The following is a 22,952-nucleotide window of genomic DNA, read 5'->3' as shown; positions in this document are numbered from 1 at the left end:
TGATTTCTGTTCCTGCATTGACAGTCTATGCAATTACCACTTTGACACTTAAAAAAAGTTCATAAACTAATCCATATGAATTGAGTGGTTTAGTCCAAATTTTCTGAAGAGACTCGATCGCTTTATATGATGAACAAATTGAATTTAGGCTTTTATTCACATATGAACATTCATCAACTCAAAGTTCAATCAGTTGTGGTAAACAGAAACTCAAGCATGTTCTCTTGACCTGCGAGAACCAGTGAGGTTCATTCTCATGTTACACAGCACGTTTGAGCTTTAGCAAGAACCAATGAGGTTCCAATGAGCTTCAGTTTATGTTCGCTGATCAATGCCTAAATTAAATCTGTTCATCATTTAAAGTGATCAAGTCTCTTCAGAAAATTTGGACTATGGATAATTTTATAATCTCTTGAAATTTTTGCAACATCAAAGTGGTAGTTGCGTAGCTGTCAATGGAGGGACAGACATCTCAGATTTCATCAAAAAGATATTCATTTGTGTTCTGAAGATGAACGAAAGTCTTACAGGTTTGGAATAACATTAGGGTGAGTAATCAATGACAGAATTTACATTTTTTGGTGAACTTACCCTTTAACCAAATGGTTTTGACTTTTCAAGTATATAGACTGATATTATTTTGTAAAATACATATTGTGTATACAATCTTTTTTTTTTTTTTTGGTTAAGTATATTTGCTTTACAGTAAACTTAAACTTTTATAACTTTTGAAGTGATTCACTTGAAATAATCTGAGGGTCCTCTTTAAAAAGAGACCAACTTTAGGTCTGTATTCCAAAGCATTCATGAACTATTTAAGATCGATGCTCAAAAAGGGGAGTGATGGTTAACAGGTTAAAGTAAAATAAAATAAAACAACATTATAATTTTTTAGTAGGCTAATATAACTCCTCTACTCTGCAAACGCGCGACAGATCTGAGCTCACGCTCTCTGCGTCACTGTTGAGCGCAAAGGATTATGGTTAGACAGCCGGAAGTAAGATGGCGGAGGTGACAGACGAGGGTAAGAGGTGTTTGTTGCCTGTTTATCTTTTGCCATACCCGTTTATTAATTATAATGAGTCATGGTATGATGTCTTAGACTGTTTGGAGTTGAGAGATCGAGTGCTTGCTTATTGTTGTTGATTTAATTACGCATTTTTTTCGTAGCATTTTAAACGCACCGGCCTCAGTAAGAGACAGAACTAATGTTTACATACATTTGTGTTTATTCATATTCTCTTTAAGAAGAGTTTTAATTATGTCCAGGTACTGTATATTTGTTTCTGTTTATATGCAGGCATGTACATTTCTCCTATTTCCATCAATTGTATACTGGTTGTCGCTGTAAATGCGTGTATTGCAGTTATTTGTCTGCGGTTTTCTGGTAGTTTGTGGCAGTAGTTGATGTGTCAGTTTCAACACGTTTTAAATAAACGTCGTTTGAGTAAGAGGCATTCAGAGGAATTACGGTGTGCTCTTTTTCCAGTCGAGTAAGTCAACTGTGATGTCTGTATTGAGTTTAGGTGCCGTTTTGGATGCCAGTACAGAAAATACAATTTTTATGTTAAAAATCTATTCTTCTATTAATACGAATTTAAATGTTTAATTAAGAAGTATGTATATTTTTAATAGATTTAATTAAAGTTTATCTGAAACTTTAGCCTTTTTGATATTTGAAGAACAACACAGTTGTAGCTAGCCACCAATCAACTCCCCATGGAAAAAAAAAAAAAATAAGTTCCGCCCTAAAATGTTTTCTTGTTTGAGAAGCCATTTCATTTGGAATATACGTCACAATAGGGAAGAAAAGATTGTAACTTTTATTTCATACTAACTTTAACAGGTCAATAAATATGCATACACAGTCAAGTCACCTTCATTTATATAGCGTTTTTAACAAAATAGATTTTCAAAGCAGATTTACAGAGATAATAGGAAATTAAAGTAACAGAGATAGTTTTGGCTTTACAGCAGCTCTAGAGTAAAGTTATTGTCCAGCTAAAGTTAGTTTTGATTGATTCACTTCCGTTGCAAAGAACATTAGTTTTATTAATTTAGGGGCCGCTAACACAACACCGTTCTAACAGAAAACCCTTAACACGCTCCGGCCCGCTCATCCGCACAACAACAGAGCCTGGTGCCTCGAGAACGCAAACCTTGAAATAGGTTCCAAGGTGCAACTCTTGAAAAATTATGAAAAAAAAAGGTTATCTCTGCGCAAACTTCAAAAACGCAAACCTGTGAAAACGCTGACGACATGCACATGCGTATTACGTGTTTAGTCTATAGGTATGCGTGTTTGAATATATATATGTGCGCAGACATGTAATCTTTCTTTACAAATTGACCTCAACAAATTTCTTGTCTGGTCTTAAATTATAATACAGAATTATTTATCGCTTCCGCGTAGCCATGAATTATTTCGACAAAGTTTTATCTGTATAGAGGTAAAGGGAAGGAGGCCTTTACAGGGGAGAGACTAGTTGACACTTCAGGACTGTGTTGTCTTCGTGTCCAGGCACAGGTCCTTCATCAGAGCTGGATCCGGCGGACTGCGGTAAACCTCGGGATAAACAGAAAGACTAATATTAGCGTAGACGCCATCCTTCTTATGATGTAACAAGTACAACAGGATTTATGGGAAGTGTTCCTGGTTCTGGCTGACCTAATCTATGCAGCCTAACATTGAATTATAGAAGTTTATAATGTGTAATGTGTATTCTAGGTCAAAGAGATGCGTTTTTAGTCTAGATTTGAACTGACAGAGTTCGTCTGCTTCCCGGACAATGTTAGGAAGACTGTTCCAGAGTTTAGGTGCTAAATAGGAAAAGCAGTATATTTTGATATTCTATCTAGGTATTATCAACTGGGCAGAATTTTGAGATCGCAATAGACATGAAGGACTATAATGCTTTAAGAGCTTGCTCAAGTACTGGGGAGCTAAACCAATTACTGCTTTGTAAGTAATCAACAATATTTTCAAATTTAAACGATGTTTAATAGGGAGCCAGTGCAGTGTTGACAGAACCGGGCTAATATGGTCTTACTTCCTGGTTCTGGTAAGAACTCGAGCTGCTGCGTTTTGGACCAGCTGTAATTTGTTTATTAAGCGTGCAAGGCAACCAACCATAATAGCATTACAATAATCTAGCCTTGATGTCATGAATGCATGAACTAATTGTTCCGTGTTTGTCATTGAGAGCATATGACGTAATTTATATATATATATTTTTAAGATGGAAAAATGGGGTTTTACAGATACTAGACATGTGACTTTCAAATGAAAGATTGTTATCAAAGAGCACACCCACCGACGACGAAGACTTGACAGAGCAGCCATCAAGTGTTAGACAGTGTTCTAGGTTATTACGTGAGGACGTTTTTTGTCCAATCTCTGTTTTTTCAGAATTAAGTAATAGGAAATTACTAGTCATCTAGTTTTTTTTATATCTATGCATTACGTTAATTTTGTGAATTTGTAAGTTTCGTCAGGGCGTGAAGAAATATAGAGCTGAGTATCATCAGCATAACAGTGAAAACTAATGCCATGCTTCCTAATGATATCTCCCAGGGGTAGCATGTACAGAGTGAACAGCAATGGTCCTTGTACTGAGCCTTGTGGTACACCATACTGAACTTTTTGATCTCTTCATTTACTGCTACAAACTGATAACGGTCAGATAGATAAGTATGATTTAAACCATGCTAATCCAATTCCACTAATGCCAACATAATTTTCGAGTCCATTTTAAAGAATGTTGTGGTCAATAGTATCAAATGCAGCACTAAGATCGAGTAACACGAATAAAGAGAGATACAACAACCAAGGATTGGATAAGAGCAAATCATTTGTGACTCTGATTAGAGCAGTCTCAGTACTATGGTACGGTCTAAATCCTGACTGGAAATCCTCGCAGATATCATTTCTTTCTAAAAAGGAACATAGTTGTGAGGATACTGCCTTTTCTAGTACCTTTGACAGAAAAGGTAGATTCGAGATCGGCCTGTAATTGACTAATTCTGTACGATCAAGTTGCGTTTTTTTAACATGCGGTTTAATCATAGTTAGCTTCAAAGTTTTTGGTACGAATCCTAATGACAAAGATGAATTAATGATATTAAGAAGAGGATCTATGACCTCTGGAAGCATCTCTTTCAGTAGCTTAGTCGGTATAGGGTTTAACATACATGTTGTCGATTTAGATGATTTAACGAGTTTAGTGAATTCTTCCCCTCCTATAGCAATGAATGAATCGAATTTTTCCTCAAGGACACTACAATGCACTGCCTGATGCGATACTGTAGTAGACGTTTGCATAGTTATAATTTTCTCCCTGATATTATCAATCTTGTAAGTAAAGAAGTTCATAAAGTCATTACTGCTTTGCTGCTTGGAAACGTCTGGGGTTGAAGCTTTATTTTTCGTTAATTTAGCCACTGTTTTAAATAAATACCTAGGGTTTTGTTTATTTTCTTCCAATAGGGTTGAACAATAAGCAGATCTAGCAGCTTTTAAGGCCTCTCTGTACGCAATCGTGCTCTTTCCATGAAATGCGAAATAACTCTAGATTTGTTTTCTTCCAGTTGCGCTCCATTTTTCTGGCTGCTCTCTTAAGGGCCTGAGTGTGCTCGTTATACCATGGCCAAGGCTCGCAAAGTTTCAAAATCTCCGGTAGCCCTTCGGGCAGGCACTCTTTAGATTTTGGTAGCCCGAAATGAATTTTACTAGCCCAAATAAAAAGAAAATTTTTAATGTAGAAAATTGGTTAGGAGTGAAAACATCAATAAAAAACGTTTTCATCCTGACCTGTTTTTTTTGTGCTGAGTAGAACTGAAATACTGAAATGAAATATACTTTATTGTCCCTGATAGGGAAATTTGTAATGGACTCCATAGCCAGCATTTCGCCAAAACCTGACTGCCTACATTAAAAAATTACACAAGATATACACATCATACACATAAAAATAAATAAACATCAGTAATTCATGTTCAGCAGTCTAACTGATACTGGAACAAAATAGTTTTTGAACATGTTCTGTTTATAACGGAGAGTTCTGTACCTCTGTTATAAACAGATTATTGCCATAAATCCATGCTCCTCTTAACAAAGTCACACACGCACACACAATGTTCGCAAATGAAACTGATCAGGAATATTAATAAAGCAATCTTTAGTGGTAGAAGTGATAGGTCTAACATTTTTGTAACACAGTCATCGCTCTGCTGTAGAATTTCAACGGCATCATTGATTCCATGTGATAATATTAGATCTAGAGTATGATTATGACAATGAGTAGGTCCTGACACGTGTTGTCTAACCCCAATAGAGTTCAGAATGTCTTTAAATGCCAATCCCAATGCATCTTTTTCGTTATCTACATATATATTAAAATCACCAACAATTAGGACTTTATCTGCAGCCAGTACTAACTCTGATAGAAAGTCAGCACATTCTTTGATAAAGTCTGTATGGTGCCCTGGTGGCCTGTATACAGTAGCCAGCACAAATCTCAAACCTGATTTATCATTTACACTAGATAGTGTTACATTAAGCACCAACACTTCAAAAGAAGTATATTTAAATCAAGACTTCTCAGTAATTCTGAAGATATTACTATAAATTACAGCAACACCTCCCCCTTCGCCTTTCAGACGAGGTTCATGTTTATAACAGTAATCTTGCGGGGTGGACTCATTTAAAGTAATGTAATCGTCTGGTTTTAGCCAGGTTTCTGTCAAACACAGCACATCTAGATTATAATCTGTAATCATATCATTAACAATAAGTGCTTTTGACATAAGGGATTGAATATTCAGCAGTGTACGTAGTCATTTTAAATATCACAGCTGTTTGAATATAGGGTAGCCTATATATTTTTGAAAGTAGCCTCTTCTGATCAATATGATGATTAATAATGATCATTGAATCAGTGAGTTTCAGATTCATGAACAAATCATTCAGGCTGTTTTTTCTAAACTAGATTTACCAATTCATTAAAAACTCATTCACTTTCATAGTATTAAAAAAAGTGCCATTATATTCTGAAGAAATGTAGAGTCATACAAATGTAATAATATGACAATGTTCAGTTATGGTTGAACAATTAAAAAAAAAAAGTGTTTGTAAGTTGGTAAGCTTTGCCTTTTAAATTTGTATTATATTTAGGCTATTTTATTCTTGTCATTTTTTATTTATTTAATTGAACTCTCATGCTTTTTCCACCATATTTTATTTAGTGTTTTCTCTCTGATGGTTGGAAACAGAAGAGCTTAACTTCATCCTGAGGAGGGATCAGACAGCAGCATGGCAGATGACAACGGTGAGTTGTGTTGGCAAATGGATAAAAAGATGATCTCTTCTGCAGTTCTTTTGTGATATTATTGGGACAGTCATTGCAATTTGTTCAGTAGATTTTGAACAGTCTGATTTGCGCTCTCAGAATCATTCATTCAGAGATAATGGACTGAGGCTTTAAATGGGTCAGTGCACTGCATCAGAGCCGGTAACCAGTAGATGTGTTATAGGACATTATCTCTGCAAGCCCAAGGTAACAAAAATAGACAGAAACAATTGAAGCAAAAAAATGTTTTCTTTGGGTTTCAGTTTTTTAGTCCATCTGTTCTAAAAGGTTGCAACTTTTTCTATTGCCCTCACGAGTTGTTCTGCTCTGTTTCTGGGCTTTGTTTGATCTGTGCATATTTGTGCTCTTGTATTAATAAAGATCAGCTAAAGAATGTGACAGGACAGAGGCTTTATTATTCTAAGATATTAACCCTATAAAGACATACTTAATTTAAGGGCTCTAAATGATCAACTTAATCAAAACTTTGCCTGAAATCCTGTTGTACACAATCTACTTCACGCGGCACGCCTTCTGTCGTCTGATTGATAATTTATGTAAGGGATAATGTACATCCAGCCGGTTGTTATCTCAGAATAAGGACCTTCACGGCTACTTGCCACATAAGTAAATAATTAGACACAAAATATTTTTCGCAGGGCAAAAGTGCCGTCTCAGTGTGGGGCGGAAAGCCAAAACGGAGAGAAAAAGATGCCTTTTCAAACGAAAACATATTAGTGTGGACAAGGCCTAAATGTATACGATAAAATACATTTATAATCAACATTTCTCACACTTTATCTGTTGCTAAATGTTGTAAAACAGAAAGCACTTGGATTTGGTACAGAGTGATTGAATCATATCCACTCACACTGACTCAGACATCTTGTTTTTCATCTTGCAGAGAAACCTGCTGTTGCTCCTCCAGTGTTCGTGTTTCAGAAGGATAAAACACAAAAGGTAAGACCAGCACCAGTTCTTTCTGACTCTGATCACACCTGTCCAAAACTGGCTTTAAGACACTGATTCTGTCCCCAGAGGTCAGCAGACGGATCCAGCACAGAGGATGGAGAAGGTGAGTTTAGTCTTTTTACAGTCAACAAAATATATTATTGAAATGCTGAATTTCACAAAGAAACATATTTTATATAATTGGATGGGGAAAAAATTAAAAATAATGTTTGTTGTGGCCCAATTAAGCACATTTTAGGGCTGTGCAATTAAATGAGATCACACTCTGCTCTTGACCAAATTACTTTGGTTGCTTTAATAAGAATAAAAAGAAGTTTCATTCTTACAGTGAAGACAATGCTGTGTTTTATTTTACATTTTATTATTCATTTTTTGTAGTAGGCTATTAGCTGAATACTTATATAGCCTACTTGAATGAAAAACTTAAAGCACTGTTTGTTTTATTATCTTTTTCCTATTGTATTTGTGCTATTGTTTGTAATTTGCTTTTTTTGTTGTATTACTGACTGTTTACTTATTTTCAATCATTTTAACTTTTTAACTTTAATTTTAACTTTAAATTTGGCTGGTATCTAAAATGTAGAAATCATAGGAAATTTTCAACAAATACATTCTAATACATGGCTATCGCTAAAGGGATAGTTGACCTGCAAATGAGAATTCTGTCATTAATTACTCACCCTCATGTCGTTCCAAACCTGTAAGACTTTCGTTCATCTTCAGAACACAAATGAAGATCTTTATGATGAAATCTGAGGGCTTTCTGTCCCTCCATTGACAGCCTAAGCAACTACCACTTTGATTCTTCAAAAAGTTCATGAAGAGATCGTATGTGAATAAAATCCTAAATTCAATCTGTTCATCATATAAAGCGATCTTGTCTCTTCAGAAAATTTGAACTAAACCACCCAATTCATATTAGTTTAATGATCTCTTTATGAACTTTTTGAAGTGTCAAAGTGGTAGTTGCTTAGGCTGTCAATGGAGGGACAGAAAGCCCTCAGATTTCATCATAAAGATCTTCATTTGTGTTCTGAAGATGAACGAAAGTCCTACAGGTTTAGAAGGACATTAGGGTGAGTAATTAATGACAGAATTTTCATTTTTGAGTAAACTACAATACTACAATATTGACCAAAATAATCTTCATTATGATTTTTGCCCTAATCAAGCAGCACTAGCAAATTTCACCACCAAAATCATCTTGATTTTGTTTGATGGTTCAATTAATTAAAATTAATTACTTGCTTAAATTAAATTGAGAAATACATTTTAAAAACAATTTATTTTCAGATATATAACTGCAATTTAAATAAGGATGCTTAAATGTCAAAAATATTATTACAGTGCAAAAGGTCCTAAGACAGTCTTCATTTTCTTTTTGAAAAATGTAATTCCTTTTTTTCCTTTTGATTTTGGGGTGGAAGATGTCTTGAAAATGTGCTTCATCTAATTTATGCATGTGTCTTTTCTGGACTCCTTTTCTCCCCCAGACTCTGATAAAGAAGATGGCAGATACAGTCCTGCTGCCAAAAGAGGAAGAACATCACCATTTGCACAATTCCCACCAACTCATTCCGGTAATCCAGAGATTTACACCTGGAAAGTAATAACAGATCTTTAGCCTGGTTTCTTTGACACACTTTCTTTTCCTTTTCGCAGTTTCTAAGAATAATGTTTTCATGCCATCCAGTTTCTGTCAGTCACCAACCGGAAACTCCGACTCAGAACCTGGTGAGACTTGCTACAGTGTCCTACAAACTTATACAAAATCACACATTGTAAGTCAGCATGAAATGGCTGCCTGTTTTATGTTCATTATGTGACATTTATGAGTACAGCAGGATATTCGGTGAGACATAAATGACTCGAGTTGATTTTATCCATTAGGAATTGATCAAAAGTGGTCTATTTGATTGACATAAAAAGGAAAGTTGTTTCAGAAATGGAGCTTAGTTATTACATTTTCAAAGTTTACAAAGACAAACATTTGCACAATACATTTTCATTGGAGAAAGGAAGAAAGTTTTAGTTTCATGTTGACAGATCTCATTTTCTCAAGTGTTTGTTTTTTTCCACCAGAAGAGAAGACTGTGGGGTTTCGCCTGAAACCCCCGACTCTGATCCATGGTCAGGCACCGAGCACTGGTGAGTCAGTGTTCAAGCATCTGCTGTTTTGAACAGTCTGTTGATTAATGTCCATTTTGTGGTGCTTTCATAAGATTGTTTATTTACATGAGTCCACAGATAGTCACCATTTGAACTTTCAGTACCAGAGACCCTCAGAGGGCCTGAGAGCTTGAGGGATGATGAGTTCACAGCAATCATTATTTGATTGATTCGTTTCAGGTGTCCCTAGCCCCAAACCCAAAGAAGCCCAGCGCAGCATTCTGCGACCTCCAGTGCTGCAGCCCCCTCCGGCCCGAACCCCCCCTCAGAACAGTGAGTACATGATGAATATCAGCTCAAGTAGACCAGTTGAAGGAGAACTACAGCATGTAACTTGTGTGATGTTTCACCAGACACGAGCAACAGCAGTTCAAACGGAGTGAAAAACCTCTCAGATGGAGGAACAGAATGTGAACGTAACTCAGAGATGTCTGCTGCTGGCACACAGGAAAATGACGTGGCATTGGTAAGACATGACTCGAACCGCCGGTTTTACCGTATCAATTCGAGCCCGAGTCCTCATCCTTTGGAAGTGGATTTGCAGAGCTGAAAACAGCCTCTTCTCAACATGTCTACAACACAAACCAAACTCTTCCAGTCTTAGCTACAACTACAGTGTTTAATGCCGGGTCAAAGTAGACATGGTTTGTGAGCAGCCAATGAAGACCATAGGCTGACATTATGCAATTTTTTTACATTGTTACATACGTATGTAACTGGAAATAAGACTGGAATTGCTGATGACTCTGAATTTCTGAATCGTTTTTTTTTTTCTTTTAGAAGACAATAACTTTATTTATCATTCACTTTGATTTTTAAAACTTTGCAGACCTTTTATATTCACAAACAACCATATTACACACCATATGAAAGGTAAAGAAAAAGCACTTTAAAATGAATCGTCACAAAAATAGATTAATAGCAGTATAATGATTTGACAATCAGTGTCAAAATACTTTTTGTATTAGTTTTAAACCATATAATAACATGTTTTATATCATTTGAAGCATACCAGACTTCTTTTTTTGCTTCAAATGTGTATTTGTGCTATATAAAGTCCCGATTTGTTATATAACACAAAGGAATTTATACATTTTGAAGTGAGGCTTTAATTTTCCACATATATTAAGGAGACACTGAAATGTTTAAACTGTGTGTTTTTCATATTCTACAAAGGAAGCATGTTTGAACACAGCATGGGCTACGGTCCAAAGGCCAGAAAAGTTTAGTTTTGGTTTCCAGAAAATAGTTTGTCATCTTTTGCTAAACATCTTTTTCTTTTCTTTTTTTTCTTTTTTTGGCTGACCCAGCATTTTTAGTTAAATCATAGATGCGTGAATACAGCAAAGTGAACACATGTCATTTGGTCACACTTTTAAACTTAAAATGACTTATTTCTTTTAAGGTACAGAACAACAGTACTTTGGGGGAAAAAACAGATGACAAACCTGAAGGACACGATGCCCTGGTTGAGGCCAGTTTTGTATTTGGACAGAATATGAGGGACAGAGCAAAGGTTTGATTCATCTGATCCTGATGTTCTCTGTGTGATTTCTATTTGTACTGGGTTATATATTGAATATGTACAGTACAGCGATTTTGCTGTCAATATAAAAATGAAGCAACATTTGGAATATTACAAGGATTTAATTGGCTTTATTTATTTAGTTTCCCTATCCTTCCCTGACTTGAGTATGAATGCATTTAGACTGATGTTTTAATAGTATCTCTTATTTAAACTTCAGTAAAAAAAAAAAAAAAACCCAGTTAATTTCGTTAATCAGTTCAAACTCTTTCAATGAAGTGATTGAACATGCTTCTTATTCAGAGTTTCGCTTGCAAACATTGGTCAGCATCATAGGAGCCACCACATAATGGCCCTCATTTATCAAAAGTGCGTACACCAAATTTCCAGCGTACACCTGGCGTACACCCAAAACCACGGTGACTTTGAGATTTATCAATATGAACGTTGGCGTACGGCACGCTCAAATCCTACGCCAGCTCAGGAGGTGGTGTACGCACGTTTTGAGTGCGGGAATGCGCAGAAAAACAATTCCTAACACCACAAAACGCACTGACAAACTAAAAGATATGATATATTATGACCCACTGTAAAAAAACAACAACATAGTAATTATAAACTTCAGTGTTTATTTTTGTGCAACATGGCCTTCAATGTTTAAGTTGTGTGACTTTACCAAAGCATTTGAATTGTAGGCATATGTATTCCTTCAGTTGCGAGCCTGTGCGCTTTACCTGACGTTTCAAGCCTTGTTTATACTTTCGCCTGGCTCCGCAGCGCGAGTCTCCGCTGACTGCGCGCGCACCTCCCCAAACGGACGAGGCGTTTATACTCGACGCGCTCGCCGTTGTACTATTCTTTGAAACGATGGTTAGGCCAGGGTTAGGCCCGGCAGGTGCGCACGGACTGGGTTTAGTAATGAAAGGCTTTCAATGACCAAAAAAATAATTCAGACTGACAAAATAATAAAAATGACATTCTTCTTCTTTTAAATAATAATAATAATAATAATAATACAAATAATAATAATAACGACATTCTTCTTCTAAATAACAATAAGCGTCATTAATAATAAAAATCTAGAAATCAATTTTGTTTCTTTCCACTTCCCTGGTTTCGCTTTCTCTTTCTCAAAGAAGTTTCTCTTCTTTGCCGTCTTCCGTGTGTCCATGGCGTAAAATGAGGGCGTGGGGGAAGCGGAGACTTGAATATATAGGGGCGTGTTATTCTAATGACGATAGTTTTCAGCTGCGGCATTTATCAAGGTCAGGTATTGCGTACACCTGGATTTCAAAGGTACGCACAGCTTCATAAATCAGGCGGTGAGAGGAGTGTAAGTATAATCTTACGCCAACATATACGACCGTTTCTACGCAAGAATGATAAATGAGGGCCAATATGATTTAGAATTAAAGGTAGGGACACACCAAACCAATGCCAAAGAACTAGCGCTGATGAAAGCCGACTGTGTTTTGTTGCTTCGCGTCGCCTGCGTCGGGGCAAGTAGAGATGAAGAGCGACTTCTTACAAAACATTCTTATCAACCCCAAACTGTAAACTGTAGTGTATGTTGATAATATTGCTGTTTATTACTCTGTTATATTGTCACACATACGTGAAAATCCTTAGATAATTTTTTTTCCTCATGTAAAAAAAAAAAGAAAAGAAAAAAGAATAACATTTGGGGAGAACATGCCTTTGTTTGTTTTTTTTATACTAGATTTGATCATGTTTTAGTTTTTAAAAATTGTTCTACTTGCAGTATAGTAGATTTGAATACCGTTTGATTTTTATTATTGGTTACTGGTTTCAGAGAAAATACATGAGATATAATTATTTAATCCCTTTCACTATATTTTAAATCTAGGGAAAAGGTAAAGATATAATTGATCTAATTATCATCCAGTCCTAATTCCGAATAAATGTCTGCAAATCAGAACTTTTAATGTTCCTTATTTAATCTGCTGTCTGTAACTTTTGGCGCTCTAGTGGTCAATAAACAGAACTGCATGCGTCGTGCGGAAGAACATTGTAGCCGGAACTACTTCTCTCTGTTTATGATGATGAGCCACGCAGGTACTGGGCTCCTCCACAGCAGTGCCCACCCAAACTAGTCTGACTAGTCTGAATATAAACACTTATTATAGGTGTACCATAGTGATTCAGGAGAAGACAAAAACACAGTTTGGGAAATAAATTCATGATGTACTTGCTCATTAAGTAATTTTAGTCAATTTTGAGCACAACAAAAGTTACGGACTGCAGCTTTAAATTGTGCAATAATTTAGAAGTAAAAAATAAAAAGCTTGGTTTTGGAGTTTTGTTTGAAGTATTGCATGTGCTGCAGGTGGGTAACAGCTGGGACTCTCAGAATCGTCTTCTGCCAGAAAATTCAGAGGAAACAAATTACTTCTTGCAGTGCACCACTTCTAGGTACTGCAGTTCAAATGTTCATGTTCGTTTTTAAGACATTTTACAGATCTCCTCTTGTAACTTTTCTTGGCATCAATATTGTTTCTTTTAGCACACAGAAACCTGACAACAGCAATGCCAACAGTGTGAAGTTTGTCTTTGGGCAGAACATGTTGGATCGCGTCTTGGTAAAGCGATGCATTCCTTTCTGTTTGTCAGAATTTGACATGCTCAAGTTATCATAGATCACAGTTGCTGAGTATCAAGACTAGTAAATCACTCAATCCCACTTGTACTGCATACTTCCAGGCGCTGCCGAAACTCAGCACAGAACTACCAGGGGGCAGCAGAGAGTTTCAGTCTGAGATGGGCCTGTTCAGCCAGATTTCATCCTCACAAGATCAAACTGTGGAGAAGAGTATGTGTTCCAGACCCAATCACAAGCCTGACCTGACAAAAATCATGTTGAGTTTTGAGATTAATGGCTCATTGTTACTATGGCCAAAATGAGAACACTGCCAAACAGCTTTTCAGTCCACACTGAAAGCAAAATGTTGTGTGAAGTGACAGTAATTTCATTTTTATTATACAGTTAGATTTTCGGGTGTTTGCAACAAAAGCAAGCATAAAATCAGAAGTATAATCATATTTTTTTAAATGTGATAACCATATGCAACTATTTCATGTTTCATAAATGCATTTTTTCATTTATAAATAACAATTATTGCTCACCTGCTTTTTTAGTGCATGTTAGGATTGTGCGAAAATGCATATTTTCAAAATCGATACATTTGCATATGCCTGCCTCCAGAACAAGACATCGATGAATGGTTTCACATCATCACAGCATAGGCCCCGCCCACTGTCATTCAATTGCTTAACGGCTAACATTTGCCTACACTGGATGTGAGTGTTGCGTCGAAAGCAAATGGAACTCATAGACCTAATTCAGAGCAGCAGCATGACAAGTATGAAAGCGAGGCTGTGAGGGATAGACTTACCGTGTTTTCAATGGCATCCGCTGTAAAAGCTCCTAGATCACTCGTCATTTTCCACAGCTCATATTTCCTGGAGTTTTTTGTCAACTGAAATTTCTTGGAAAGATATTTTTAGTGTTTCGTCAACAATTCAAAAACACATTAATAACAGTTCGGCCCACTGAAGAGATGTATGTCTATCCCATTACAAATCAAAGATGGTGCTGCTGTGAATAAGGTCTGTTATAATCACTGACGCTATTTACCTCGATACAGTATACAGGTGCACATTCAACTTCTGATGTACTCCACGCACTTGAGTCTGTCGACAACAGGACAAATGGAAAGAAAGTTTGTTTTGGCGCGTCCCGTTTAAACAGCTCGTTTGCGTCTCTGTACAGACTTCAGAAGGATCCCAGCGTCAGTAACAAATGGATGGCTTATTTTAATGGTGTCCCGGATCACGTTGTTTAATGTTTGTTCGGAGCATTTTGTTTCATCAGTGAGACACAGTGTAATGGAGAGTTTGCAAAGAAACTTTTGTTAAAAGATGAAGCATTCAGCTGTAATAACGGTTTTATATGGATAATGTTTTCAAAACACTTAGTCGAGTGCAACAGTTGATACTGTTTCCTATGCAATGATGTAAGCCAATCGTAACTTTGTCCGTTTACTGACAAACCTTAAAGGAGCCGCCCCTTAAAAACTGATCATTTCAGACAGAGGGTCAGAATCAGGGTTGACAAATGTTTTCTGTATATACATTAGTTTTTTGTGCAAAAAATCTTTAATAATTACAAGTGAACCTCAAGGAACATATTAGAATAACAACAACAACAAAAAACAGGACAATTTTTTTTTTTACCGATAGACTGGTTTCAGGTTGACATGGCCGTGAGCGGATATGTTTCTAAGAGTAAGGTTAACCAAGATGCGTTCTTGTGTAAAACTGAACATGGGCCTTGAGACATTCATATAAAGTTGTTGTTTTTGTATCCCTCAAAACAAATGTAGCAGGATGTTCAAAATATAGTGTAACAGCATGCAGTGAGCAAGCTCAGCCACTAATAAATAATATTATTTAGATAATATATATATATTGTTTAGGTATAATATATTATACCATTTTCTTGCACCACAGTTTAGGAACCACTGCACTAAATCATTAAAGTTAATTTATGTGAATCTACAATGTTCTGTAGGTGACAACATGAAAGAGTCTCTGGAGGAGTCGGCGGCGCGACATGAAGCACACAAGCCCCAGAAGTGTTTATTAGAGCGGGTGGAGGTCAGGACAGGAGAGGAGTCTGAGAGCAACGTGCTGCAGGTGAGAGCAGCTCTCGCATCTGATCGAGACAGACACATGAGAAGATGATGCTGCACTGTCCTGTGTGTTTTCAGATGCAGTGTAAGTTGTTTGTGTTTGAGATGACGTCTCAGTCGTGGGTGGAGAGAGGATGTGGAGTGCTCAGGCTTAATGACATGACATCAGCGACAGCGGATGACGGCACCTTACAATCCAGACTGGGTAATGATGTTGTAAAAGGCCTTGGTCGAATCTCCTTCACTCTTTACATTTTACTGTGAATTTGCTGGTGTTTTGATAGTGGACATGTGCCAGAGTAAAATGGCCAATGACTGACGTTTGAAGAAATAGTTCACCCAAAAATGAAAGTTTTGTAGTCGTACTCATTTCATTCCAATATATTTACCACAAAAGGAGGTCTAACGCAGAATATCTAATCTTTTTTTTTTTTTCATACATGGAGTTTAAGTCTTGTGATATACACAACTGTTCAAAGATTTGCTGTCTGTAAGATTTTTTAAAATGTTTTTGAAAGTCATTTGTTCACCAAGGCTGCGTTTATTTAATCAAAAATACAGTAAAATCTGTAATATTATGTAATATATTATTATAATTTAAAGTAACTCTTTTCGTTTTTAATATATGTTCAAATGTAATTTTATTCATGTGATCAAAGCTGAATTTTCAGCATCATTACTCCAGTCTTCAGTGTCACATGATCCTTCAGAAATCATTCTAATATGATGATTTGCTGCTCAAGAAATCAGTGTTGAAAACAGTTGTGCTGCTTAAATGTTTTGTGGAAATGGTGATACTTTTTTATTTCAGGATTCTTTGATGAATATTTGTTAGTCCTAAACAAAATGCTAAAAGGAGCATGCTGAATACAAGCATTAATTACATTTAAAAAAACATTACTGACCCCAAACATTTGAACTTATTTCAAAACAATTTAAAGTGAGCAGATAAAATGCACAAAAACAGCTGAAATTTATTGTATGCTCCTTTTACACAATATTTATGCAAAATACATTAAACATATTCAAAACCAGCTCATGTTCATTACAAAGCTGTCTGCAGATTTTGGAACTGTCACAAGGGGGAGCTAATACTTCTGTTTTATACGCCATGGGTGCTCAAGTCAGTGGCTGATGCCAGTAGTCTCAGAATGGCCAAATACTGGTCACTTAATTGATCTTTCCTATATACCGACCGACCTATAACTGTGTGAAACTTTTGGTTGACAAATTTGCAAAAAATTCTCATGAAACATGTTTGTCAGACACAAGTTTTAAAAGGAGCATAGGTGTAATTCATTCACAGCGTAGTGTTTCTGATCCTGGTGTTTGTTTGTGGCTTGCAGTCATGCGGACTCAAGGAAGTCTTCGAGTGATCCTCAACACTAAGCTTTGGCCTCAGATGCAGGTGGATAAAGCCAGCGAGAAGAGTCTCAGAATAACAGCCATGGACACAGACGAGCATGGCGTCAAAGTCTTCCTCATATCTGTAAGAATGATTATAGTCGTAATGAGAGGCTGTGAACAGTGAGGCTGTGAACAGTGAGTGGTTGGTCTTATGTGGTCTCATCTCATCTCTCAGTCCAGCTCTAAGGACGCTGCCCAGCTCTTTGCAGCCCTGCATCATCGTATCCTGGCGCTGAGGAGCATTGGGGGTCAGGAGTCTGACGGCCAGCCGGATCCCCCCGCCGGAGAGGTCATCCGCTTCAGCGACGACGACGAGTCCCGCACGCCCCCCAAAGCGGCTACGCCTGATCCAGGTAATCTTTCATGTCAAATTCTATGAGCTTGTGGTTGTGGCAACTGCCACTAAAGATGTTTACGCTCTACACTGGTAAGGGGCAGAAAAAAAAAAAAATCTATATTTACGTGGTATTATAAGGAACTACTTTAAAGCAGATGCTCCTAATAGATTTGGCTTCAGGACCCAGATTTTACAAAGGACAACCCAGCACAACATTTTTATCATAAAAAAACTAAAATGCCCTTAAAATCAATAATTTTTTGCCCACATTAATTTATTAAAACATAAAAAAAAAAAAAATTCTTACATCAAATGACTTGAATACATCTTTTCAATTTGCATGTTTTAAATTTTTTTAATTTAAATTTATGTTTATGTTTTTTGGAGGCTTACAGAAAAAAAGCCTAATTTTAAATGAAATAAAAAAGTAAGTAGTTTGATGTGATTTTTTTTATTATTATTTCTTACTATGGTAATAACAATTATTGTTATTAATAATAATGTATAATTTTTTTGTCCACCAATTCAAAGTATGTGGTCTAACCAATATGCAGGAAAAAAGCCATAAAACAAGAAGTTTTACTGTCCTTAATTGGAAATTTGAAGTTCATGAATTGAGACTGCTTTCACAAACTTTAAACTAGATTTTTAAGTGAAGCACTTATCTCTCCCTTTCCTCCACAGAATAAAAAAGGTAATTATGACTTTTTATCTCACAATTCGTACTTTTGCGAGTTTACAAAAGTCAGAATTGCGAGATATAAACTAAATAAAATATGAAATCTGTGCTTTGCAAATTTAATCCGGTTTTGTCTATTATTTTCAGGTACCCCAGAGGCTGGTGTGTGTTCATCCACAGGTGACACACAGTGCTGAGCCTGCTGCTGATTTCTAGCCCACAATGCCTCACTGCAGCCCTCTGATCAGCTCAAATACTATGCAGGTGTTTTTCTCCAAACTCCTTCAGGTGTACTATAGTCATGTGTTCAGCCGGTTTTATTTATTGCATTTTTAACCGCAAAAAAAGACTGCACACGTAACACTCTCAATGTCATCATATTGATGAAAATAAGAGGCTCTTAGTGTTTTAGTAAACCATCAAGATTTCTTAAATGGCATAACTCGTTTATGTGAGACTTAATTATTCCATCCCCTCCTGAGTAGAAACGGGATAGAGTGCACGCAGAGACCAACCATCTCAGTTTCAGTTTCAGCTGCACTGTTTAAATCTTCCCTCACTCACTTTAGATCTCAGAAGGATTTCAGATGAGTCATGGGATGCGTAAGCAGCATTTAGTTTACTCTGTAGTTTGCTCATATAGTGCTGTAGAACAGTACAATGTTGAAAGAGAGCTGATCACTCATGAGACTGCTCTTCTCTAAACAGAGTCCAGAATCAGAAACATTCACAATGCAGCTTTAAGTGGACCTCATTTATTACATTATTCATATTATATCAAATTTGTTTAGTCTGTTTACTTAAAGGAAAAGTTTACCCATAAATGAAAATTCTGTTGTGTCTCTCTTGTCGTTTCAAAGCTCTATATGCTGCAAAAGTTTTTGAGGGTTCTGGAAATTCACAGAACATGGGTTTGGCATGACATGAGGGTGTGTAAAACGAAGACCGTTTCATTTTTGGGTAAAACGTTTCAACTTTTTAAAAATCATCACGGCAAGGTTGACCTCGCCAACAAACAAAAGGAAGAGTTGTACAAATACTTACTGTAAATTATCCTCCAGTTTCAATGCAATAGTACCTTTTCACACAGTATATTTTTATGAAAATGTCCTGTATATAAAGAGTTAGTATTGTACATGGTTTAGGATCGCAAGTTTTATAGAAAAATGTCTTATTAATGATGACATTAATTATCATAAAATTGGTTCTGTATTGTCTGTTACTACAATAATACTATTTACAGTGTTTTTCATATATAACATATTTTGTTTATTGAAGAGTTTTTGTCATTAAATTAGTGAAAGAATGTCTCATTTAACAGGAATTGTGTTAAAAAATAGTGATTAGTTTGACATTTGGACTATTTTTATTTTTAAAGAGTGGAATCACTTTTTGTGATTGCGGAGCGTTTAGAGCCGGCCTGTTGGGTTGACTCTCACAGGAACATATCTGGGTCGTAATTCACACTAAAATCCAATCATTTGTTAAGATCTTATTTTTCTAGATAACATTCATCCAATCTCAATTTTCAGCAGCCTACTTTAATATGAAAGAAAATGCATTCTCATTATTGTAATGCAAAATCAATATTTTTTTTTAAATGTACATCATGGTAGTATTTGTTATACTGCCTTTAATTTGTGCTAATTTGTGTTTTTAAAACTCTAGTGTACTTATTTGTCAAAAAATGATCAAAATAACGCCATTATACAAAACATATGAATGGCATTTCATTAGGCTTCATTGATGTATTATATTATATTATATTATATTATATTACAGTTATACATACAATTGTATAACAATAATTTTAATAAGTAATAATAATTTAGTTGTTGTTTTGTTTTGATTTTAGGGTGAATGTGACCTAGATGTTTTTTGCAAGCTTTGCCCTTTTATAAAGTTGTAAGAGTTGTTTTTGAAGAAGCACAACCTGATCTTAAGTTCTAGAAGGCAGGTTTGTCAGCTAGTGTGGGTCAGACATCACTCATAAGGCGCATTACTACCGAACAACATACAGAAGCCTCACACAATGTAGTCAAAGGGCTTTTCCCACTCTGCTGCTGAATATCCTTAATACACTGCCAGCCATCGGTACTCATTTGTAGCGTATTCACAAAATGTTACAATAGACAACAATGTATGGTACACTGTCTGACTGTTTCTGTCAACACACATGCTGTAATGTGTCTGAAGCAGAGGATCCATTGCTCCATCCTGCCATTCACAGAGAGGAAGAGCAGGGTGTGAGGCATATGATAAGACTAAAGAAAGAGTTGAAATAATCATCCTTCATTCTGTTTTTCACCTAAATGTGTTCAGATGAGAACAAGTTACATTTTGTAGTTTTATAGTAGGATACTCTTCAAATACGATTTAATTAAAATATTGTTAACAAAATAAAACGAGAGATATGTGGATACATTGTTCAAAATGCTAAATAGTCCTTTGTTATAAATTGATCCAGTTTAAAAGTTAAATAATATTTTTGTCCTGTTTGCAGAGGTTTTAGTGTTTATACCAACTACAGCACTTAACTATTTTATTTTGTGTTCATATTTGTGTTGTACTTGCTTTGCTTTAGCATTACATTCTGTTGTTCTCCTTCAGAATGAATGTGTTCCTATACAGTTAGACTTTTCCCATTAATATGAAAGCACGTAAACTAGCAGGGCTAAAGGTTTACAAAACAGATGTTTGTTCAGTGCGATTTGATTGCTGTAAATGTCTGTAAATGTTTACATTCGGTGTGTTAGAGGCAGCAGATGTATAGGACACACTTTTCTTTTTCTTTTTTTTTCCGTCTTTTTTGGGTTGTTTGTATAGACCTTAGAGAGACTGTGAACATGCCGGTGCTATTTCTGGTCCAGAACAACTCAACTGCACTGGTCTCGTGGTTTAAATATACAATTTCACTCTGGTGGAAGCGTTTAAAGATCATTTAGAAGGGCTAGGCTGCTATTGGAATAAACATCTGTTGGCTTCACTGGAATAAGTTTGTCTTTTTGTTAACCACGAATTTGAAACATGTAATAATGTGGGCATATATTTGGTCGGTTATAGACATTTTTGTTTTCCATTTAACCATGTGACAAGTTGCACCATTATAAAAACCCAAACCTAGAATATGCAAATGATCTTGTCTGTCTTTCCTCTTCCTTTTTTATTTCTCCATTATGCATCCAGCATCTCAATCATATTTCTTTTTAATAAAATATATTGTATTCATGTTTGCAATTAAAAATAATTCCGACCATTTCACTTTTCCACATACACACTCACATTTTACATGTGAAATATGATGCTGCTTCTAAGTCACATTATTCTGCCACTTGGAAACCTGTACCGCCTTTGTTCCATAAAGTCTTTTTCTTTGTCTGCAATCTCTACACTGTCTGAGTGTTCCTTAAATATGTTACATTTTTCTTTTCTGGTTGCAGTTTTCTGTAAAGGGTCTATAATGACATCTCAGCGCCAGCTTGCTTGCCATTGCTATTCAAAGGCTGGTGGTATTAGGGAGGCTTTCCTGTTCAAGAGAAATTTGATTGATCAGAAATGTTGGTATGCCATTAAGGAGCCATTAATGTTTTGTCCATTTCCCAGTTGGGAAAGACTCTCATAATTCAATTCAATTGACATTTATTTTAGCGCTTTTCACAATACACATCATTTCAAAGCAGCTTTACAGAAAGTGTCCATATTACAATTTAGAGTGATCTGTTATCAGAGGTAACTGTTTAAGTTATATATTTTTGTAATACAAAAATGTTTTAATTTAATGCAGAAACAATGAGCTTGTTGAAGTAATGAATACTTAAGTAATTTTGGTAATTTTAAGATATGTTATGCTAAACGTCAACCTGTGGAGATAAATGCACCCTGAAAGGATATGATATCCTGATATGATATCGTTTTTTTTAAATGTGATTTTTTTTTTTTCTCCCACAACTAATATAGTTGACTGGCCACATTAACTATTGCACACTTACACTCCGTCTCCAAAAACACAGAATATTATTTATAAAAAGTCAGTCTAGGGCCAACATTTCATTATCATCAGTTGATAAAGTCCGTATCAATCCGTATCGTTTATGAGAACCGTAGTCTAAGAGTTGGCTCTGCATATGCTATGTTCACACTTTCAGTCCAAATCTGATTGAAATCTGATCTAAATTATTCACTGTCCACTTTGTGAATCGTAACTGTTCATATCCAATTTGTGTCATTTTGTCTCTTTCGTTTTCCAGAATGGTTTCTATGCCAATAACGTTGCGTTGGTAGGCAAACCCCACAACAACAGCAACATGGAGGGGTTTGCAATACAGATGTTGTCTTATTTACAACATGTTGTGTAAAATCCACGCAAAATCTGATTGGAGCAGAACTGAATAGCGGCTACAGCAACAAAGGCAATCCAACACCACACCAGCTTTGCAACTCACACAAAGACAATACAGGACAAAGGGCAGAATCAAACCAAGGTCCTACATACAGGAACTAAAAGAAATTAAACTAGAAACAGGTGAAAATAAGAAGTTACAATGGAAAAAATTAGAATTGGGAACACAGGAATCAGGAACTAAAACCAAGGAAAAACAGGAACATACAAACTGAAAGTGCATGGAAATAAAAATTTAAACTTGACTTAACGCTAAACTCATAGTTGACAATTTCAGTGGCAGGTTTATTTTATGGCAAATTATTTAAGCAAACTGAAATATAGGATTCACCAAATATTTGTGTATGCCTCAGAACATCATATTCATCCCTGAAAAAGCTGAGCCAATGCCCAACTCGCAAATCA

At 35.9% G+C, this 22,952-nt stretch overlaps 1 protein-coding gene across 2 annotated transcripts; it reads left to right on the top strand.

Annotated features, from left to right (window-relative positions):
- Positions 1-299: 299 nt before the first annotated feature.
- Positions 300-21,535, top strand: ranbp3a (RAN binding protein 3a). Of its 2 annotated transcripts, none has more exons than XM_082156670.1 (18): positions 300-1,024; positions 6,244-6,326; positions 7,252-7,307; positions 7,386-7,422; positions 8,813-8,899; positions 8,982-9,053; positions 9,405-9,467; positions 9,669-9,761; positions 9,842-9,954; positions 10,894-11,004; positions 13,361-13,446; positions 13,538-13,613; positions 13,735-13,843; positions 15,605-15,729; positions 15,804-15,930; positions 17,072-17,214; positions 17,308-17,485; positions 18,296-21,535. In XM_082156670.1, the coding sequence occupies exons 2-18, from the start codon at positions 6,311-6,313 to the stop codon at positions 18,343-18,345; spliced, it is 1,542 nt and encodes a 513-aa protein (XP_082012796.1). In that variant the 5' UTR covers positions 300-1,024; positions 6,244-6,310; the 3' UTR covers positions 18,346-21,535. The 2 variants fall into 2 exon arrangements, with proteins under 2 accessions (XP_082012796.1, XP_082012795.1); XM_082156669.1 differs by having other exon boundaries at positions 935-1,024; positions 9,402-9,467.
- Positions 21,536-22,952: the final 1,417 nt, after the last annotated feature.

The sequence above is a fragment of the Leuciscus leuciscus genome (assembly GCF_965113295.1).
Source record: "Leuciscus leuciscus genome assembly, chromosome: 23".
NCBI lineage: Eukaryota > Metazoa > Chordata > Actinopteri > Cypriniformes > Leuciscidae > Leuciscus > Leuciscus leuciscus.
This window is presented reverse-complemented; position numbering and strand designations above follow the sequence as displayed.

Excerpts from the sequence above, each read along its gene's own strand:
- ranbp3a (XM_082156669.1), top strand. Across the intron at positions 15,730-15,803 it reads CTGAGAGCAACGTGCTGCAG|ATGCAGTGTAAGTTGTTTGT; the intron begins GTGAGAGCAGCT and ends GTGTGTTTTCAG. Across the intron at positions 17,486-18,295 it reads AGCGGCTACGCCTGATCCAG|GTACCCCAGAGGCTGGTGTG; the intron begins GTAATCTTTCAT and ends TATTATTTTCAG.